General features: G+C 36.2%; 1 protein-coding gene across 3 annotated transcripts in view; it reads right to left on the minus strand.

Moving 5' to 3' along the window:
* The window catches only part of LOC149577694 (uncharacterized), a 145,121-nt gene extending 130,958 nt beyond the window's left edge, over window positions 1-14,163 (minus strand). For all 3 annotated transcript variants that reach the window (XR_016363840.1, XM_089825203.1, XM_089825213.1), the window contains exon 1: window positions 13,263-14,163. Coding sequence is in view for 1 of the 3 variants with exons in the window: in XM_089825203.1 (XP_089681329.1) it covers window positions 13,263-13,814 (552 nt within the window). In the remaining 2 variants the exon portion in view is untranslated. The remainder of the gene's footprint in view (window positions 1-13,262) is intronic.
* Between the last annotated feature and the right edge of the window lie 5,430 nt (window positions 14,164-19,593).

The raw sequence follows: 19,593 nt of genomic DNA on the forward strand, positions 1-19,593 counted from the left end.
TACTATAGTAGCAAGATGGAAAGTCATTACTAGAAAATTATGCTATAATGGTGGAGTAATTAGTGAGTTGAAAAATCTGCTATGTATTTGATTTTATTAGTTGAAACTTAATATTATTTCAACAGTAGTTCAATCTTCAGTTTGCATATTATTATAAATTCCTTCTTGTTCATGTTATGTGGTTTCAAATCTATACAAAGACATAAAAACAAACAAACATTTTATTTCCAAGTTATAAAAGGGTTTAAACATTTGATGGAAAAATTAAGAGTTGGATGCAAATTATTTGACTAAACTCCTATCAGCAGTTGGTTCAATTTTTGGGCAATTCTAGTGTGTCCATTACAAAGATGGGGCAGCCCTACTTCACCCTAATGGTGCTCTAGATAGGGTTTGGAAAACCCCGCAAGGTCTCAAACCTACCAACCACACCCTCCCAAAGTCTCATGATAGTTGTCAAAAGGATCTTTGGAATCCCAATCTCTCAGAGTCTTTGGACTCACCCCAACAATAGAATCAAACACTTTGCGAAAGTCTAAAAAACAGCAATAGAGTTTTATCGAACAGTTCCAAACCTCCTCAATGATAGTCTGCAAGGTCGGAATGTGGTCCATGGTCCGAAAGTCGGTCTATCCTTACGCCTGGCACTGATGTTGATCAAGCTCTCTAGATAAGATAGTGTTCAACAAGATGGCGTGAAGTGTAGCAAAGGTATGCCCAGCAATGATGGTCTTGCAGTTGTCAAGGTTTGAAACCGACCTGGTCTTATGAATCAGATAAATAATGCATCGTGACCAAGAACCAAGGAAACCAGTACAAACCGCTCTGTTAAAGAGCACTGTGAGGAAAGAACCCAAGACCATGATACAAAGCTTGAAGAGTTTCGCTTGGAACCCTTCATTGTATGTTGTTCTGCTATTGTTCATAAACCTAACTGCCTCACAAATGTTGGAGCAAGTGAAAAGATGGCAACAGGAAGGCGGGTGAGGTGGAGGGGAGGTTGGTCGTGGATATCTTAGAGTGGTGTGCAAAACCAAAGACGTGATCTAGGGTGAAGGGGAGAGGAGGATAGCGAGGGAAACAAATATGCTAGAAGAACTTGGGGGACAACAAGAGAGAGGGGCTAAGAGATCTACACTACATCATGAAGAACAAATGTTTCTTATGGTGAAGAAAGTGGCAGTATGCAAGCCTCAACTAAGCAAAATAGGGCGAGTGAGTGGAGAAGGACGAGTGAACTGAGCAGTGGAAGGCCTTGCAGTCTTCATCAAACCACTGATTCATAGGACGAGTTCTTCCGCTTGGGGCTGTGGTAAAGGGAGGTGATGTGGTGGGGGATAGAGAGACGGGTAGACTCCCAAATAGCAGTAGCAAGCAAATCAAACCTGGTGAAGACACCCACAAGATCAGTGAAGGGATCTTGGAGAAGGAGCCATCTAAGGTGGGGAGCAAAGATGTCACAGTCACCATTGGTGAAGTAAAAGGAGGTGTGGTTGAGGGTCGTCCCCATGAGTTGTAAGGAGGGGGCGATGGGGGATGGAGATCCTAAGGGTAAGGCTAAGGAGGGCGTGGTTGGCCAGGCGAAAGCAAGAAATAGTAAAGTTGTCGGTGGAGGGAACCTAAGTCACAAGGTTTGAGTTCAAGTTGGAATCAATGACTATGAAGTTTGGATGAAGTTCGACAAGTGAAAAAAATCAAAAAAAAATTGACATTAAATTCATCTAATGTAATTTTCAAGAAAATAGAAATATATCCTATTTTTATTATTATTAGTTTTAATAATTGATAAATAATATAAAATAATATAAGTATTGACATATTTAATTATAAGTATATGCTATTTACTATTATATAATAATAATAAATATTAACATGCTTTAATATTTGATAAATAATATAAAATTAATTACGATAATAAATTAATAATAATAAGAAAACATACAATAATAAAAATTTATAACAACTAAACCTAGACTTAAATAATCTCAAAACGTTAAATATACCATAATAAAATTTAAAACTATTAACTAAACCTCTTAAATAATCTTGAATGTTAAATATCACTATATCATGCCCTGAACTGTCGACAAAGCGGAACAGAAGCGGAGTTTTGTTCAAACATTGCCGAAAGAGAGGATTGGAAGTCGAATTTTCTTCAAGCACCATTCGTTGCAGGGCATTCAAGAGATGTTGAAAGCAAACATCAAAGCAGAGAAGTTAATGTCGTGAAAGCAGACAATAGAATGTGTAACCAAACAGGAGAATTTGTAACCCCACAACTTGCAACTTGCACTCACAATTTCAGAAACGACAACTTTCAACCTGTTTAGGATGAATTTAGGATGAATTTATCTGAATTTTTTAATATTTTTTAGCTTCACCAAATATTGAACCTGGAGCTGAAAATTTGGCGAACCTTGTGACACAAAAGGGAATAAAGGATGGGCAGGAGAGGTCATAGCCCACTATACTCACACTGCCATAGTGAGGCTAGCAGGTAAAAGAGTCGAAACCAAGAAAGCAAGAGAGCCCATTCAAGATCACCAAGTCAAAGGATACACAAAGCTGAAGTAGATGACAACCGTATCTCATGGGGGGTCCTCCATTGTCCTCAGAGGAATGTTGTAGGCCCAAGATGCTCAGAACAAACCGGCACGTACAAACCAAACCAATACCTCGATCATGGAGAGGTATCTTATAGCTTTCAGTATATGCATTAAAGTCCCACAGAATGATGATGTCTCCTAGGGCAGAGAACATAGTAATAAACTCATGCAAGTCCTCATAAGGATCACCATTCTTCATGCACGACATAGGATGAGGAGGTCGGTAGGAAATAGCAAATTGTGATGAAGATGTCCCTATCAAGTGGTGTCATGCAGCCGATACAGATTGACAAAAATTTGGCCAAGCTATCAAAATGAACTACATAAGCCACATTGAACAAGCGGTCTCTAACTAAACAAGCAACCCCACCTGACACTCAAACACTGGCAAAAAGCCTGACCTTATCCCTTAAAACAAGCAAACACTCATATCTGGCTAAACCTAGAAGAGGACGAACAGGGCTCTCATGAGTCTTCATAACTATAACAATGTCCGCAGAAGTCTTTCAATAATGAGCTCAGTTATTGCTTTGTGATAGGGAGGACATCCGATAAAGCCCAAAGTAACTTTATCAAAAGTCGCAGTCCAAATTGCCCTAGCTGACATGCATGCCAACTATATAATCATTGACAATGCACATAACTTGTTTGACTAAATGCTTCAAAGGAAATGTGGAAGCAAAGATAAGGTGGGCTGATTTGTTTAAAAAGAATGCCTCAACGAAATGTTGCTTCATGAAATTCAATGATTTCAAGATTCACAGAAAATGAACCAGTTGAAAAGACTTATGTGCATATTACATGTGGAATCATAGATAGTGGAGCTGGGACAAAAATACCTCATAGAGACGTCATTTCAAGGGACAAATTGAGGTGGTTGCAGGTTACATACAAAATAGACTCATGAAAAGGTTTAAATAAATTAATCCAACGGAATAGGTGGTCGTACAATCGAAGCACCTCATTTGTTTGACAGAAAACCTCAAAGAAATGTGCTTCCATGGAATGTGAGGCTCAATGGGTGCCCATGCTTGACCTTCATACCCACAGTGGTTATCTTGAGAACACTCCATGCTATCTAAGACTGCAATGATTGAATGAATGTGTCTTCTTGTTGCATGCAGATCATAGCTGAATATAGGCCAATTGTTTCCAATTATAAGTGCACTACTAAACATGCATACAAAATGCAAAGTCATTTGCAAGGTACACAATCACACACCTCAAAAAAATGTGTTCTCATTGACATGTATACCGAATTTGGAAAGGTGGATAACACACATGAATCGTTTACAGTGTCCCTCAAAGAGAATATCATGCATTGTTTGCAGATTAAGCATCAAAAGGATTGTTAATTGGTTTTGAGCAGCTGCAACATAATATGAATTTTGGAACAAAGGATGGGAATCCCCACTCAACTCATTGGCATATACTATTGTTATACACTAAGCATTCAACAAAATGCTTACAAGAGATGTGGTCTCATGGAATGTTTAAGTTTCCTGCCATATGAAATGTGGAAGAATGCATACTGTCAGTATGGCATAAACAATTTGTTCCACAAGTGCAAATGTGGTCCATTGGAGCTCAAAACATACTTTTAAGGGATCTTTAAGATCTATCCAATTGAGTCAACTTTGTATAGCAGAATGTACAATAGTTTTTAATTGAAAAGTGGCAAGGTATTGAATTCAAGCATGGTGTAATCACACCGACCTTATGAATATTCTTCGTCTCACTGCTGATGATGGTCTTTTTGGATTTTTAAATGCATTTGATCCTAATTGTACTCAAAATACAATAGACTTGTTTTTCAAACCAGTTGGGGCATGGAATCTTACACAACTAGTGTAATGTCCCTTTACTGATTTTGTATGATATTTCCAGCCTCAAATCAGAACTTTAAAATCAAACAACCAATATTACAAAGATCTGCCAATTTCCCAATAAAACCCAAATCGGGTATGTCCAAATTAGTGCCAAAAACTTCACAACTTCACAATTTTTTAATAAATCTGAGAATGGACATTTTTACAGAAATTTCAGCAACATAACAGCCTACAAAATGACATTTCCAGATTTGTATAGCCTTTACACAACAGCTCACAAATGTAGGGCAAAACTATGCTCAATCGGGCTCCCGAAATTAACAAAAATTGCCCGGAAACACCACAAAAACACTCATAAACTATCTCAGAAGTTTAATCACGACCCAATACATATATTCAGATCTATTTTAACATCATAAAGTCTGAAATACAGCAGCAAACCAAACTGATATGAAACACTCAACTGAAAACCCAAACTCAAACCAAAAACAACCCCGAAAACACCCAAATCGGTACTATTCAGCACAAAGGCAAACTCTGTATGAGCATGCACATGGAATGGCTTCAAACTCCCGTCCTTAGCCTTCCTGGAAACCTGCAAACTCCCGTTCTTGGGTCTCCTTCTCCACAGGTTTGGCAACCTCTGAAGAACAACAAGAAAATTAGCAAGAATCAAGTTGTAGAATGAGCCCAAAATGCCTCCAAACCCCTTTTAAAGAGGGCATAACCCTAACTCACGTCCAAGAGGGGTTAATAAAATATAATTTAATAATAATTTTTATTTATTAGTCCATTGGTTTCCAAAGATTAGCCCCTTTTTCCGAAATTTCACCTTTTTGGAGCCTGCCTGCCTTAACAGAGTTTATTTTTTTTTAATTATTTGAATAGGGGACATGACAAGTCCTCCCCTCCCAAATATTGCTTGTCCTCAAGCAATGAAGGTTGGAATTCTCAAGAATATGTGCTCCTTCCCAAGTTGCATCCTCTAGTGGTAATCCTTTCCATTTGACCAAATGCTCTATGATGCTCCTATTTCTCAACCTTTTCTCTCTTGTATCCAAAATCTCTTCTGGTATCAAAACTAATTTCCCTTCATCATCAAGAGGTGGTAATTCTGTAGATACTATGGTTTGCTGGCCTAGAACCTTCTTTAAGCAAGATACATGAAAAATATTATGTATTTTGCTGTTTGGTGGGAGCTCCAATTCATAAGCTACCTCTCCTACCTTCTTGATGATTTTATAAGGCCCATAGAACCTTGGCTTGAGTTTCTCTGCCCCACTTCTCTTCAAGGTGCTTTGCTTATATGGCTGCAACCTAACAAATACCAAATCTCCCACCTCAAGAGATCTTTCAATCCTTTTCCTGTCAGCATATATCTTTTGTTGGTTTTGTGCATGTTGTAGATTATCCTTGAGGGACCTTATTATGTCTTGGCTTTGCTTGATGAAATCACTTGCTGCGGGTACTCTGCTATCGGAAAGTATTAGATCAACAAAAGAAAGGGCATCATAACCATAAAGAGCACGAAAAGGAGGCATACCAATAGACATGTGATGAGATGTATTGTAACAATACTCCCCTAGGTGTAACCATTTCACCCAAGCATGTTGTTGATTTGAAACATAGTTCCTCAAATATCCTTCTATCCATTTATTAACTATCTCTGTTTGTCCATCTGTTTGAGGGTGATAGCTAGTACTGGGAGTGAGTTCAGTTCCTGCCAAATGAAAGAGCTCCTTCCAAAAAGAGCTGAGGAATCTACTGTCCCGGTCACTAACAATGTTTCTAGGCAAACCATGTAATCTAAAAATTTCCTTGAAGAACAATTCGGCCACTTGTGATGCCTTGAAATCAGATGTGATAGGAAAGAAATGTGCATACTTAGTTAGTCTATCTACCACCACATATATGCAATCCTTACCTTGAACCTTGGGCAACCCAGTGATGAAATCCATGGAAATACTTTTCCATTTTTGTTCGGGAATAGGAAGTGGCTGCAACAACCCTGCAGGAAAATTTTGCTCACTCTTGCTTTGTTGGCATACCATACATTCCTTAATGTGTTTAAGGACATCCTCCTTCATACCCTTCCATGAAAACCGCTCTCGAATTTGCCTGTATCTCTTGAAGTATCCCTGGTGACCAGCCAAAGGTGTGTCATGAAAGGCCCTCAATATCCTCTCCTTAGTTTTTGACCCTGGCACTAAGAAGATCCTGTTCTTGTAATAAATCAATTCATCAACAACCTTGTACCTATTATCATCCACTAACTTATCCAAAATCTTGGTGGCAAATGAATCTTTAGCATACTCTAAAATTATGGAGACTTTCCAATCAGCAGAGATAGATGATAAGGAACACAAAGTGGGCTTTCTTGAGAGAGCATCAGCAACCACATTATTCTTTCCTTTCATGTATTCAATATCAAAATCATAAGCTTGCAATTTGCTTACCCATTTTTGTTGACGATCATTCAAATCCCTTTGGTTCAAGAAGAACCTGAAGCTATTATGGTCTGTCTTTACAATAAATCTCCCACATACCAAATATTGTCTAAACTTATGAAGTGCATGCATGATTGCCAACATTTCCTTATCATAGATGGAGTACCCTTTCTCTGATTGATTTAATTTTCGACTCTCAAATGCTATTGGATGTCCCCTTTGAGTTAGGACAGCCCCTATACCTTCTCCAGAAGCATCACATTCAACAACAAAAGGTAAAGAGAAATCTGGAATTGCAAGCACAGGGCATGAACTCATTACCTCCTTAAGCTTATCAAATGTTTTTTGTGCCTCTTCTGTCCAAACAAAAGCTCCTTTCTTTGTCAAATCAGTCAAGGGGGCAGCAAGCTGAGAAAATCCCTTGGCAAATCTCCTATAGTAGCTACACAACCCGAAGAAACCTCTCAACTGTGTAAGATTAGTGGGTGGAGGCCAATCCAAAATTGCCTAGATTTTTTGTTGATCAACCTGTACTCCTTTAGAGCTTATAATATGTCCCAAATATAGGATCTCTGTCAAACCAAACTCACATTTAGATAGCTTAGCATAGAAGGATTGCTGCTCCAAGATTCCCAAAACAGTGTCTATGTGCTTTAGATGCTCTTCCCATGTTTTACTGTATATCAAGATATCATCAAAAAATACCAAAACAAATTTTCGAAGATGCTGACTGAATACCTTATTCATACAAGATTGGAATGTTGCAGGTGCATTAGTGAGTCCAAATGGCATAACAAGAAATTCAAAGTGCCCATAGTGACATCTGAAAGCAGTCTTTTCCACATCTTCACTCCTCATTCGGATTTAATGGTAGCCTGATCTTAAGTCAATTTTTGAGAAGTATACAGCACCATGTAACTCATCAATGAGTTCATCTATGCGTGGTATGGGATACCTATTTTTTATGGTCTTCTTGTTTAGAGCCCTGTAGTCTATACACATTCTCATTGTACCATCCTTTTTCTTGACAAGTACCACAGATGATGCAAATGGACTAGAGCTAGGCCTTATGAATCCCATGTCCAGGAGTTCTTTAATAGTTTTTTCAATTTCTTCCTTATAACCTCTTGGATGACGGTATGGGGTTGTTATAACTGGTTTGGCACCCTGTTCTAACTCTATAACATGCTCAAAACCTCTATCTGGTGGTAATCCTGGAGGCAAATCATTGAAAACTATACTATGCTTATCAAGAATATTTTGAATTTCAAAATGGAAATTACCTTGATTCTTTGGAGAGCTTGTTGGTTGGATTATGACTCCTGCTGCCCATGTTACTTGTCCTCTTCGAAAAGTCCTCTCCATCCTCTTTGCAGAGACCGCCTTAGGTGCTCCATCCAATAACCCTCTCAATATGACTTCTTTCCCATTGGAATGAAATTTAAACTCCATAGTTTGACGGTTCATGTAATAGCCTCCGATAGAGTGCAACCATTGAACACCCAATACAAGATCTGTCTCCCCAATACCAACCACATAGAAGTCATCACATAACTCATAATCTCCTAAGGTCATCTTGAGTTGTTTCACCACCCGTGTGCAAGGCATAGTGAATCCATCAGCTACAGTAACATTGAATCCCTCAAAATCTTCTGCTTTAAGCCCTCTTTTCATGACAAATCCCTCATCAATAAAATTGTGAGTTGCCCCACTATCAAGAAGAACAGTCAACCTTTGCCCTGCTAGTACCCCTCGAATTCGGAAGGGATGGTATCTTGGGAATCCTGATAATGCTGCTAAAGTGCCATCCTTGCTGATTTCTTTTACTTTCTCTTCTTCTACCTCCTCCTTAGTATCATGAAATTTCTCATGCTCATCTGAATCAGATTCTGAAGCAACTTCAATATAGTGCACTTGACCTTTCCCCAAACATCTGTGTCCTGGAACCCATGGTTCTCTACAAGTAAAACAAAGCTTTTTCCTTCGTAATTCACTCCTAGTCTCTTCATCTACCTTCTTTTTTGCCACATTTGTCACATCTTTTGGTGGTAGTGTTGGGAAAGTCTTTTTCTGAAAATTTCCCTTATGTTGCCAAAGATTTGGGGGTTTTTGATTAGTGATTGATTTCATAGGCACACAAGTTTCAAGTTGCAAGCTTCTTTTGATAGCTTCCTGTAAGGTTGAGGGTGAGAAAGCCTTAACCAAACCCTTAACAGAATCTTCTAAACCATCAAGAAAAAGATAAATGATCCTCTTTTCACTCATATCAGGTACCATAACAGCCACTTTTTGAAATTCTTCTATATACTCATTAACTGATTTGGTTTGCTTCAACTTTGACAATTCTTTAAAGTACTCTTCATCATCCTTGAGGTCAAATCTATCTATCACCCTTTTACTGAAATCTTCAAATGTAGTTACCTGATCGTGACCTTGAGTAGTCATTCCATGATACCACCAATCATAGGCTGCATCTTCCAAGTGTAGACTTGCAAATTGAATAGCATCACTCTCTTTCATGGGGTTAAGTGTGAAGAAAGTTTGTAATTTTTGTAGCCATGCTCTAGCTGAAATTTTATTTGTTTCATCAAAAGTAGGTGCTGTAAACTTGCTTATTTTATTTTTGAGCTCTCTTCCACTTGTGTCATGCTCCCTCCTGTTCTCTTTCTTGGGCATCAAAGCGTTCATCATATCCACATATTCTCTAAAAGGAACTGAACTACGAAAGTCATCATCTAAGCCATTGTAAGTAGCTCTTAATGTAATCAAATTACCTGTAACCTCTTCCACTGGATTAATGGCTGGATTTGGTACTGGTGGCTCATCTGCAGGCAAGAAAATAGATTTGGTTGATTTAGATGGTGTGGATCTCCCATTTCTTGGCTCCTCTGAAGTGCTCCCTTTCTCATTAATAGATGCAATTCCTTGTAATTTTTCTGTCAATATTCGCAAAGCCTCTCTAGTTTCCGCCAAACCATCCACTGTTTGCTTTTGAGTATTTTGGATGTCTTGGAAGAATTTCTTTGCCATCTCATCTGGATCAGCCATACTTTTTTCTTCCTTGGATTTTGTACTTTTGCTTTCAACTGGGGGTTTGATCAAAATTTCTTTATTCTTTTCTCGCTGCAAATATCTTTTTTCTCTTTCACTTAGTTGCATGCAATCATAAAATATGACATGCAAGATCTGGGTAGTTATCAAAACTTGACATGCAAGATCTGGGTAGTTGTTAAAACTGACATGCAACTTCTACAAACCCTCAGGCTGGCAAGATCACGGCTCTGATACCACTGTAATGTCCCTTTACTGATTTTGTATGATATTTCCAGCCTCAAATCAGAACTTTAAAATCAAACAACCAATATTACAAAGATCTGCCAATTTCCCAATAAAACCCAAATCGGGTATGTCCAAATTAGTGCCAAAAACTTCACAACTTCACAATTTTTTAATAAATCTGAGAATGGACATTTTTACAAAAATTTCAGCAACATAACAGCCTACAAAATGACATTTCCAGATTTGTATAGCCTTTACACAACAGCTCACAAATGTAGGGCAAAACCATGCTCAATCGGGCTCTCGAAATTAACAAAAAATGCCCAGAAACACCACAAAAACACTCATAAACTATCTCAGAAGTTTAATCACGACCCAATACATATATTCAGATCTATTTTAACATCATAAAGTCTGAAATACAGCAGCAAACCAAACTGATATGAAACACTCAACTGAAAACCCAAACTCAAACCAAAAACAATCCCGAAAACACCCAAATCGGTACTATTCAGCACAAAGGCAAACTCTGTATGAGCATGCACATGGAATGGCTTCAAACTCCCGTCCTTAGCCTTCCTGAAAACCTGCAAACTCCCGTTCTTGGGTCTCCTTCTCCACAGGTTTGGCAGCCTCTGAAGAACAACAAGAAAATTAGCAAGAATCAAGTTGTAGAATGAGCCCAAAATGCCTCCAAACCCCTTTTAAAGAGGGCATAACCCTAACTCACGTCCAAGAGGGGTTAATAAAATATAATTTAATAATAATTTTTATTTATTAGTCCATTGGTTTCCAAAGAGTAGCCCCTTTTTCCGAAATTTCACCTTTTCGGAGCCTGCCTGCCTTAACAAAGTTTATTTTTTTTTAATTATTTGAATAGGGGACATGACAACTAGGAAGCATTTTGTCTACTTCAAACCTCATTAATGATGAAGTCAAACAGTCTTCTTGCAATAGGACTTAAAGAAAAAGATAGAATGCACATAAAAGATGTTTTGATTGCACTCGATGCATTCAAGATGTCGTATTCCTTCAAGCCCAATTCCCAAGGCCAAAAGGACCCACTTCATGTCCATGCCAGGTGTAGGTGATATTCTGTCAAATATGTTCAAAACTTCAAGGTGGGTTAGAGTTGATTGGGAAAGGATTATTAAAGCTTGCTAAAACCTTCAAAGTTGTACTCACAATTCATGATATGATGATGGGTAATGAAATTCAAATTCATGTCTGATCATTTTTACACCTCCTTACTATGCAATGAAGATGATGAGACATGCAATTTTCAGTGCTAGGATCGACTTCGGAAGTTATGGAATGAAGCAGGCAAAGATGGAAAGCTACCTCAGCAAAGTCAATAATTTGGTTTGTCTTCAAGATTACAAGTTCCTATCTATCTTTTTGTGAAGTGACTTTTACTGAAACTATGATTAGAAGGTGAACCCTATTTGCACCAAAAATGATGAAAATCCTAACCAAATTAGGTTTACATTTTCAAAACCATTGTATGTCAAAAAGTTAGTTAGGGGGTAGTTATCAAGTTAGATACTAGTTAGTACTCCTATGAATCCTATAAATACATAAGCAACTAGTAATGTAAAAGGAAGAGACTTTTACAAAGGGAAAACTCTGCAGAACTTTTCAGAGATATTTTGAAGAACATTTATGTTAACACAATGTACAGAGAGAACTTTGGAATTGTATAATTTCAAAAGACAAGAAAAAAATGCACTGTTGTTTATGCACTCGTCTAATTTCAAAAGATAATGAAAATGCAATTTTGTTTATGCGTTCTAAATGTATTCATGCGTTATCATTGCTGACATCTCATATGTTAAGTTGGTAACCTTTTTACCGTATGTGTAAAGCATCGATAAGCTATGTAACTGATGTAATGAACACACTCATCTCCTAGTACATTGATTTCAATGTGCTAATATAAGCTATCTCTTCATATGTTAGGGCCCGTTTGGTGAGCGGAATAGGAATACGTATTCCGGAATACATATTCTGGAATAGAACGTATTCCTGTTTTCCGTTTGGTTCAGCCAATATTTGATGGGAATTCGCGGACCCGAAAATTTATGTTTTCTAAAAAAAAAAATGGAATAGGAATACGTGTTCCAATACCACCTATTTGGATGGAATTGCAAAACTCCATTTTTGGGCCAAAATTGGAATACATATTCCTATTTTACCTCGTATTCCAATCCCGTTTTAGTGCATCCAAACAAGGAATTCAAAATTTTTGTAATACGTACTCCTATTCTGCTCACCAAACGGGCCCTTAAGGTTTGTTGTGCTTCTGTGTGCTAAAACCCCCTTTCTAATCATTATCAATAATGGTATCTCCATTAATATTTATAGACCTGCCGCTGAGGTTATTATTATTTAGATTTTCTTAGTTTTCTCTTTTCTCCTTTTTGCAATTTTAGGTTAAAAGTACACAAAAACATCAAACACGGAAAAATTGATATTCCATAACGGTATCTCCAACAGTTGGAATGTTTGTCATTGCTCTTCAGACGAAGATGAAGAGGGTCAATTTCAGAAAAACAATCGCAGTGACAAACATTATATTGATTCCAGATTGATCATCACTCCAAGCTTCAGAGCATTTCCGGTGCATTAATGTGGGACTAACGGTTTTCTCAATTGACAAAGAAATTTGTTACAGGCTTGAAAGTTGTTCAAGGGATTGTGCTGCAGTAATATTGTACACCACCTAGAGTGTGATCGGGGGATAAATATAACCAGAATAAGGTATCGTAGAAGACTTGACCAATGCCTACCAAACCCAGCCTAAATGGAGACCTCTTGCTTTGAACAGCTCCGCCTTAAAATATATAAAACTTTACCAAGCAAACATACGGCCTACTGCGCAGACTGAATCAAAACTATGCAGTTGAATCCTCATTAAATATCGCATAATTTAACAGAGTATAAAAGCACTGTCTCCATTAAGACTTCGGCAAATTCAAAATATTTAACTTAATTTCAAAATAAACATATAACATTCAAAAATAAGGTCAAGACAACTTTACATGGGAACCAAAACATGAAGTATTTTAAAATGAAGATAAAGTAGAGGTTACAAGACTTACAGAAAACATGACCAGAAGTCCACATAGATCATCGGCTTCATGCCCATCCAAAAAAGATGGATAATCCTGTGAACTGAAATCCTCCATCAACAAATCCAAATGAGGAGTGCCCCATGCGAACTGAACATAAACAACCCCCTTCTCCTCGTCCAAATAATAACTGATTCTCTTCTCATTGCTCCAAGTTGCTCTGATCCTTCTGGCTGAACCCTTAAGCTTGAAGTTTTTATCCTTTATCTCATTTTCCTTTTCATTTTCATCCTCAACTTCCTCCCGTGGGGCTTCTTGTTCAAGGTCAAATAGATCCCGATCTTTATTCCCAGAGCCAAATATGTGGGCATCTAGAATCCTGTTGAGCAAGTGAGTCACATCATCCTTGCTTCTGCCCACCACGCCCACTACGACAACACCATTCGCAGGTAAAGGTGGTTGCAGTGAAGGATATGATGATGGTGGTGGGGGGGAAGGAAGTGGGGGCAAGGACTCAGCCTGTGTTGTTGAGGATGAAGGCCTGGTCAGTACCCTTAAGCTCAGTCCACCGCTTGTTTCCATTGCTGAATAAGCAGTTATGAATTCATGGGTAAAAATGAAAATTCATGTTTTCAAAGATGTTGGAGTTCTTGTTCGCCAAATTTCAAAACCCAAGACGCTCACTTCGGAGATATTCTTCCTACCATGCATCCGATATATGATGGGTTAAAAATGAAAACTCATGTTTTCAAAGATGTTGGAGTTCTTGTTCGCCAAATTTCAAAACCCAACACGCTCACTTCGGAGATATTCTTCCTACCACCGCTTCGAGTGCATCCGATATATGACTTTTTGCCGAAAGCTTCAGACAAACCCGGGAAGAGTCCAGGAGTGGGCGCAGATTTTGAGTTCTGTTTTAACTTCTTATTGTAGTCCTATTTGATAGATCGTAATTATATAAAATAGGTGCAAGGGGTAGGCGATTAGGTGTTTGATTATAGTCTTAGGGCCGAGCTTCTTTGGTTGAGAACCAAGGACTAGAGGCATACATTCTACCAAAATCATTCGAGGCATGATTTTAGTCTCATCTCTTTTTGATGTCGAGGTCTTGCACTCAGTAAGATTTATCCCCGGTGGGCTCTTTGCAATCCATCCAACTTCACCACCAGACTAAGGAGCCCTTGTTCTTTAGATGTCCTTTTAGAAGAACATAGCATAGAAATACATGGGAAGACATAAAACACTATTGTATTTGTAATTATAAACCTTCTCTTGTTTCTTCTTTTTAATCAACAAGTGTGAATCTGTAAAGATAAAATGTTATAATTGATAAGTGACTAACAAATTCTATGAATTGGAGAAAGGGGGTAATTTAAAGAACGATAATTAAATTAGGTGTACTAGTAACTTCACATACATGGACTTATTGCATGATCAATTGTAGTTGATCTTCTTTATTATTTCTATCACTTATTTCTCCTTCTAAATTCTAATAAGGTTACCCTTGTTTACGTGATTCTAAAGATTATCAGACATTTTCAACACAAACTATTAGCATAATCACTTTGAAATATACAAATGGATAAGTTTTAGTAAATACTACACTTCATATAGAATTACCAAATAATAAATAGTTTTATTACAAGTACACTATATTGTCAAGTGGAGGGAAATGGATTTAGGAGCAATGAAAAGTTGACAAACATCTCTCATGTATTTCAATAAAATTGTTTTCCTTTCTCGTCATATATGCTCTAGAGGTTTTGTGCTCCACATGCATTTCAAAGGGGAAGTCAAAAAAGATCTCAATCCACGTACACATTCATGTCTTATTTTGTTTTGTATGTATAAGGCTAGACCAAATAGACATTGATTACAAGTTGCAAAGCACACATTGTGATAAGGTTTGGTAAATTTAATATGTTCAAGACTTGGTGATTTTCAAATTTTAGAAAAGGGGTTTGAGCTTTTAACATGCAAAAATGTGCCTGATTAAAAAAAATGATACAAAGAAATATCTCACATCTCAACATTAATAGTATCAAAAAAATTGGCATATCATAAACATAGAGAGATGTAGTTGCTCCTTCATAAGCACACTAGACTCTAAAATGACAATTCAAATGTCTCCAAAATAAAAAAATGTTAAATGAAACAATTCTCAAACATGAAAATTTTATGAGCCATGTTCTTAAGAGAACAAGGACACATGTTTTTTGAATTGAAGCTTGTAGTGTTAAAATAAAACAACTTGTTCATCTAACTACTTATTAGTATTTGATTTGCTTGTATTTGTGAAGTTAAAGTATTAAATAAGCATGGGTTTACTTTGTAGTAAACTGTGAATTATGTTAGTTTCAAATCCAATGTATTAATTTTTTAAACAAAACAATTTTTTTTTTTATAACAAGATTATATTAATAGTCGACTTATTTTTTATTGAAAATTTAAGCTTGTGGTGCTTCATAAATTGTCGGGAGATCTAATGACCAATATTGTATGGGTATAGATCCCCTAAAATTACATATGGTTATAGATTCCCCCCAAAATTATTACATTCTAAAAAGCACTAAAAATTGCTAACACGCGTACTAATAGCCAATCACACATGTACTAATAGTTCATTATTTTTTAGCTTTCTTTATTGTTGATTGGTTCATTAGTGCAAAAAGTACTCTCTTTTTTGTATGAGCCATTATGCCTATCTGGTATTTGGTACAAATCGAGACATAGAATGAGGAGAACATTGCGGGCTCTTTACCATCTAAGAAACCACTACCACTATATTTTACATCTACACCTGGAAGCATCTCCAAGGGAAAGGCTTGGAGTGGCAATGTTGGTGAAATCTGATCCTATTTTTTCACAAGCAAAGAATGTTCATGTAGTCAGGAAGGCTCATTTAGTTACATAAAAGGTCCAACTATGATTTGTTGTACTCTACAAGTTGTGGCAATTTTGCTGAAGGAAAGTAAGGATTGGGATTGGTTCATCAACCTTAGTGCTTCTAACTATCCCCTTGTCACAGAAGATGGCAAGCTCTTTGATTGGTTTATTTCACAACTATTTTTGTACGTTGGGCCTTCTGATTGCAGCATCTCTTAGTGTCATGCATGTCATGCATTTACAACATTGTGTGACCAAAAATATGAAAGTGGATGTCATACCATTGGGAGTCTATCTATTTGTTATAAGCAAATCCTAGTTGAAGTAGGTTCAAGTAATTCAAAAAGATGTTGCTACATAGGACAATTACTAATGGAACATGACCAATATCTATAGCTTTTTCTCTATGAAGTGACAAGAGTAGTAGGCTCATTTATAAATGCATTTGCAGAAATTGTGCTTAAATTGCTATTTTATTAACTCTATCTCACAATGTTTTTATCGTTCCAAAATTGGGTAGGGTCTCTTACCTCTTGTAAGATAGTTGCCCACTTTGTCTAGCAATAAATTTTGTAGTCATAGACTGCTTCTAGTACATGTTGAAAAACTTGTACTAGCCAAGTCATGAACTCAAGACCTCCCTTTGGTACTTTGACATTCCACTTTACACTCTCTTTTACAGTTTGATTAGTTGGTGTGGATTTATACCATTCATTTCAGTCTTTGTCTGGTATGGATATTATCATAATATTGATGTTCACATGTATAAGCTGAATTATCAAGTAGGAACTACAATTTTAACTCACAAATTAGTTTGCATTTATAGTTTTTACTGAAAACAATATGCTTGAACTTTGTAATAACTTATGCTATAGCTAACAGGGTTTGGGTTCTCATTGTACCCTTCAACAATTGAATTATTTCTTTGGGATGTAGCTGATGGTTTTCATTTACCAACAAGAATAAAATGTGTGTGTGTTTTCCTGGTATGTGATGAAAATGGCAGAGTGGTGGTGCTAGGTTTGAGTCTCAAGCTACATAAATTCATTTCCTTTCTCATACAATTACACTCTCATTGCCTCTCTATAGTTAGCAGGGTTTATTTTTTCAAGTGACACCAGTTCTAGTTAGGGGTTCTCACAAAAAAAATTGTGTAGACATTTTTCTCAATTTTGATAACTTAATTAATTCTATAAGTACTACAACCAATAAAAGGCAATTGCATCATTCACACGAGTTCTAGTGAAAAAATCATAACTTAGAAGCTAGAATAAGAAATAAACAACATTCAAATATGTGAAGGACAATTGTAGGTTAATATGATTTGATTGGTTGGGTTCTCATTGTACCCTTCAAGATTTGAATTATCTCTTTGGGATGTAGCTAATGGTTTTCATTTGCCAACAAGAACAAAATGTGTGTGTGTTTCTAGTATACAATGAAAATGGCAAAGTGGTGGTGTTGGGTTCAAGTCTTGGGCTACATAAACTCATTGCCTATCTCATATGATTACGCTCCTGGTTAGATGGCATTTTTTCATCGTAGATTAAGAGCTCCCCTTTAGTTATCTATTTATCAAAATTATTGAAAACAATGAAATTTAAAAGTGAAAAAAAAATGCATATAAAAGTGTAAAGTTCAAAATTGAAATATAATGAAAATAAAGGAGGTTTGTATATGTTAAGACATATACATGTAAACATAACTCACAATTTTACAATGTGTTATTTTAAAATTCATTTTAGGACATGAGATCTACTACTTGTGCTTTCTAGCTTATACTATGGAGTTTCCATGCAACAAAAATGATAAATATTAGATATTAGATGAAAATGCTAATCTCCATCACTTCTCTTCAATGAGCTTTGAAAATCTTAGGTTTTGCCACTTATTTTACATCAATGGAGTGGCGCGAGGAAAATGAATGACATTGTGAATTCAGAAAACTTTTCTATATCTAGGATAAGAGTCTGGTTTGAGAGCAATGGAAGAGAGAAAGACATTAACAACCAAGCCATAACTAATTACATATTTAAAAGTAAAAGAATACAGATGTAAGAGATCTGCAATTTGAAAAACTTATCTAAAATTTAGAACATCACTCAGATATTTGTACATCTTCAACTCACATGGAAATTAATATAAACTTGAAATATAAAGTCATAATTATTGTAATTATATTACCAATGAATTTGCAATATCCTAGATATTTAAGAAACATCTATCGAAAAGACATCGATATATTTTATGATTGAGGTATTCATTTATTTTGGATTCATTACATAGGATAGCTAGATGTCTCGAGATTGATATCTTTTAATTCAATATGTTTAAAAAAAAATTTAAATGCATATGTTACACAAGGACTTATGTAGGTGCAGTGCTTCATTCTAACTTGGGCATGAATTGAGTGAGTTTGTCTTAATGAATTGAGTAGTATTAAACTTAAAATAACTAATTTGGATCTCTCTATAGCTCATCTCTCTAAACCTTCAATTTCAATGATTTGTTGTTACTCTAAATTGGATCAAGGCCTCTTTGGAAATGAAAACAACTAATTTTCCTTTCTTCTTACTTATTTCAAGCTCACATCTTTGGTGCCAACTTTGACTGACTTGTACCTTCAAATATTTGGATATTGTTTAAATTTGGCCCTTCATTATATGCTTAACAAAAAAATTATCGAAATAACTAAGACTTAAACAAGTAGATAAGCAACAGATACCAAATATGATGGTAATTTTGCTTATGGTGATTTCTGGTATTACAGTGGTAAAAGAAATTGGGTGAAAGCTACAAAAATGACATTGCCAGAAAAAAAATATTGTGAAAATCTTATCAATTGTGGTCACAAGGAACATTGTCCAAGGTACGAGATATTGTGGCCTAAACATTCAAAAGTTACTAATATGCAAACTTCTTTACATTGGGTCCACATTTTGTTGGAAAGCCTTTATTGTTGCCTCTCTCAAGCTCATCTCATTGTAAGAAGCTTTGTCTGGTCTATAACTCCTATTGTTTGAACATTTTTTTTTAATATCTACATCTTTGACCTTATGTTGGAGATGTGTTAGCTAGTCCAATTATTATCAATGACATTCGTTACAAATTCTTATACAAGTTCTCCAATAAGATGTGCAAGATTTTATTTTCTTCTCTCCCATTAGTGATGTGTAACTAAAGTTAAAAAATAAGCATTTCCATTATATTCATTCATGTGCATAACAACAATCAAATTTATGCATATATATCACATCAAACTTAGGAAATAGTTATCTCATTTTTTAATCTACTTCATACCATATAAACTATTTTTATAGGTTCGATGCTATATAGGATTACAAAGTAGTGAACCGTAAGTAACCATTTAAGAACATGTTTTAAAATAAGATACATATTTATAGTAATGTCTGGGATCGTATTTAACCTAAGCTATTAGTAGACTATTGTCTCTAAGCATATCAGTAATATAACA

The sequence above is a fragment of the Cupressus sempervirens genome, chromosome 1, assembly GCF_028749045.1.
Source record: "Cupressus sempervirens isolate cs-2001-9-10 chromosome 1, ASM2874904v1, whole genome shotgun sequence".
NCBI lineage: Eukaryota > Viridiplantae > Streptophyta > Pinopsida > Cupressales > Cupressaceae > Cupressus > Cupressus sempervirens.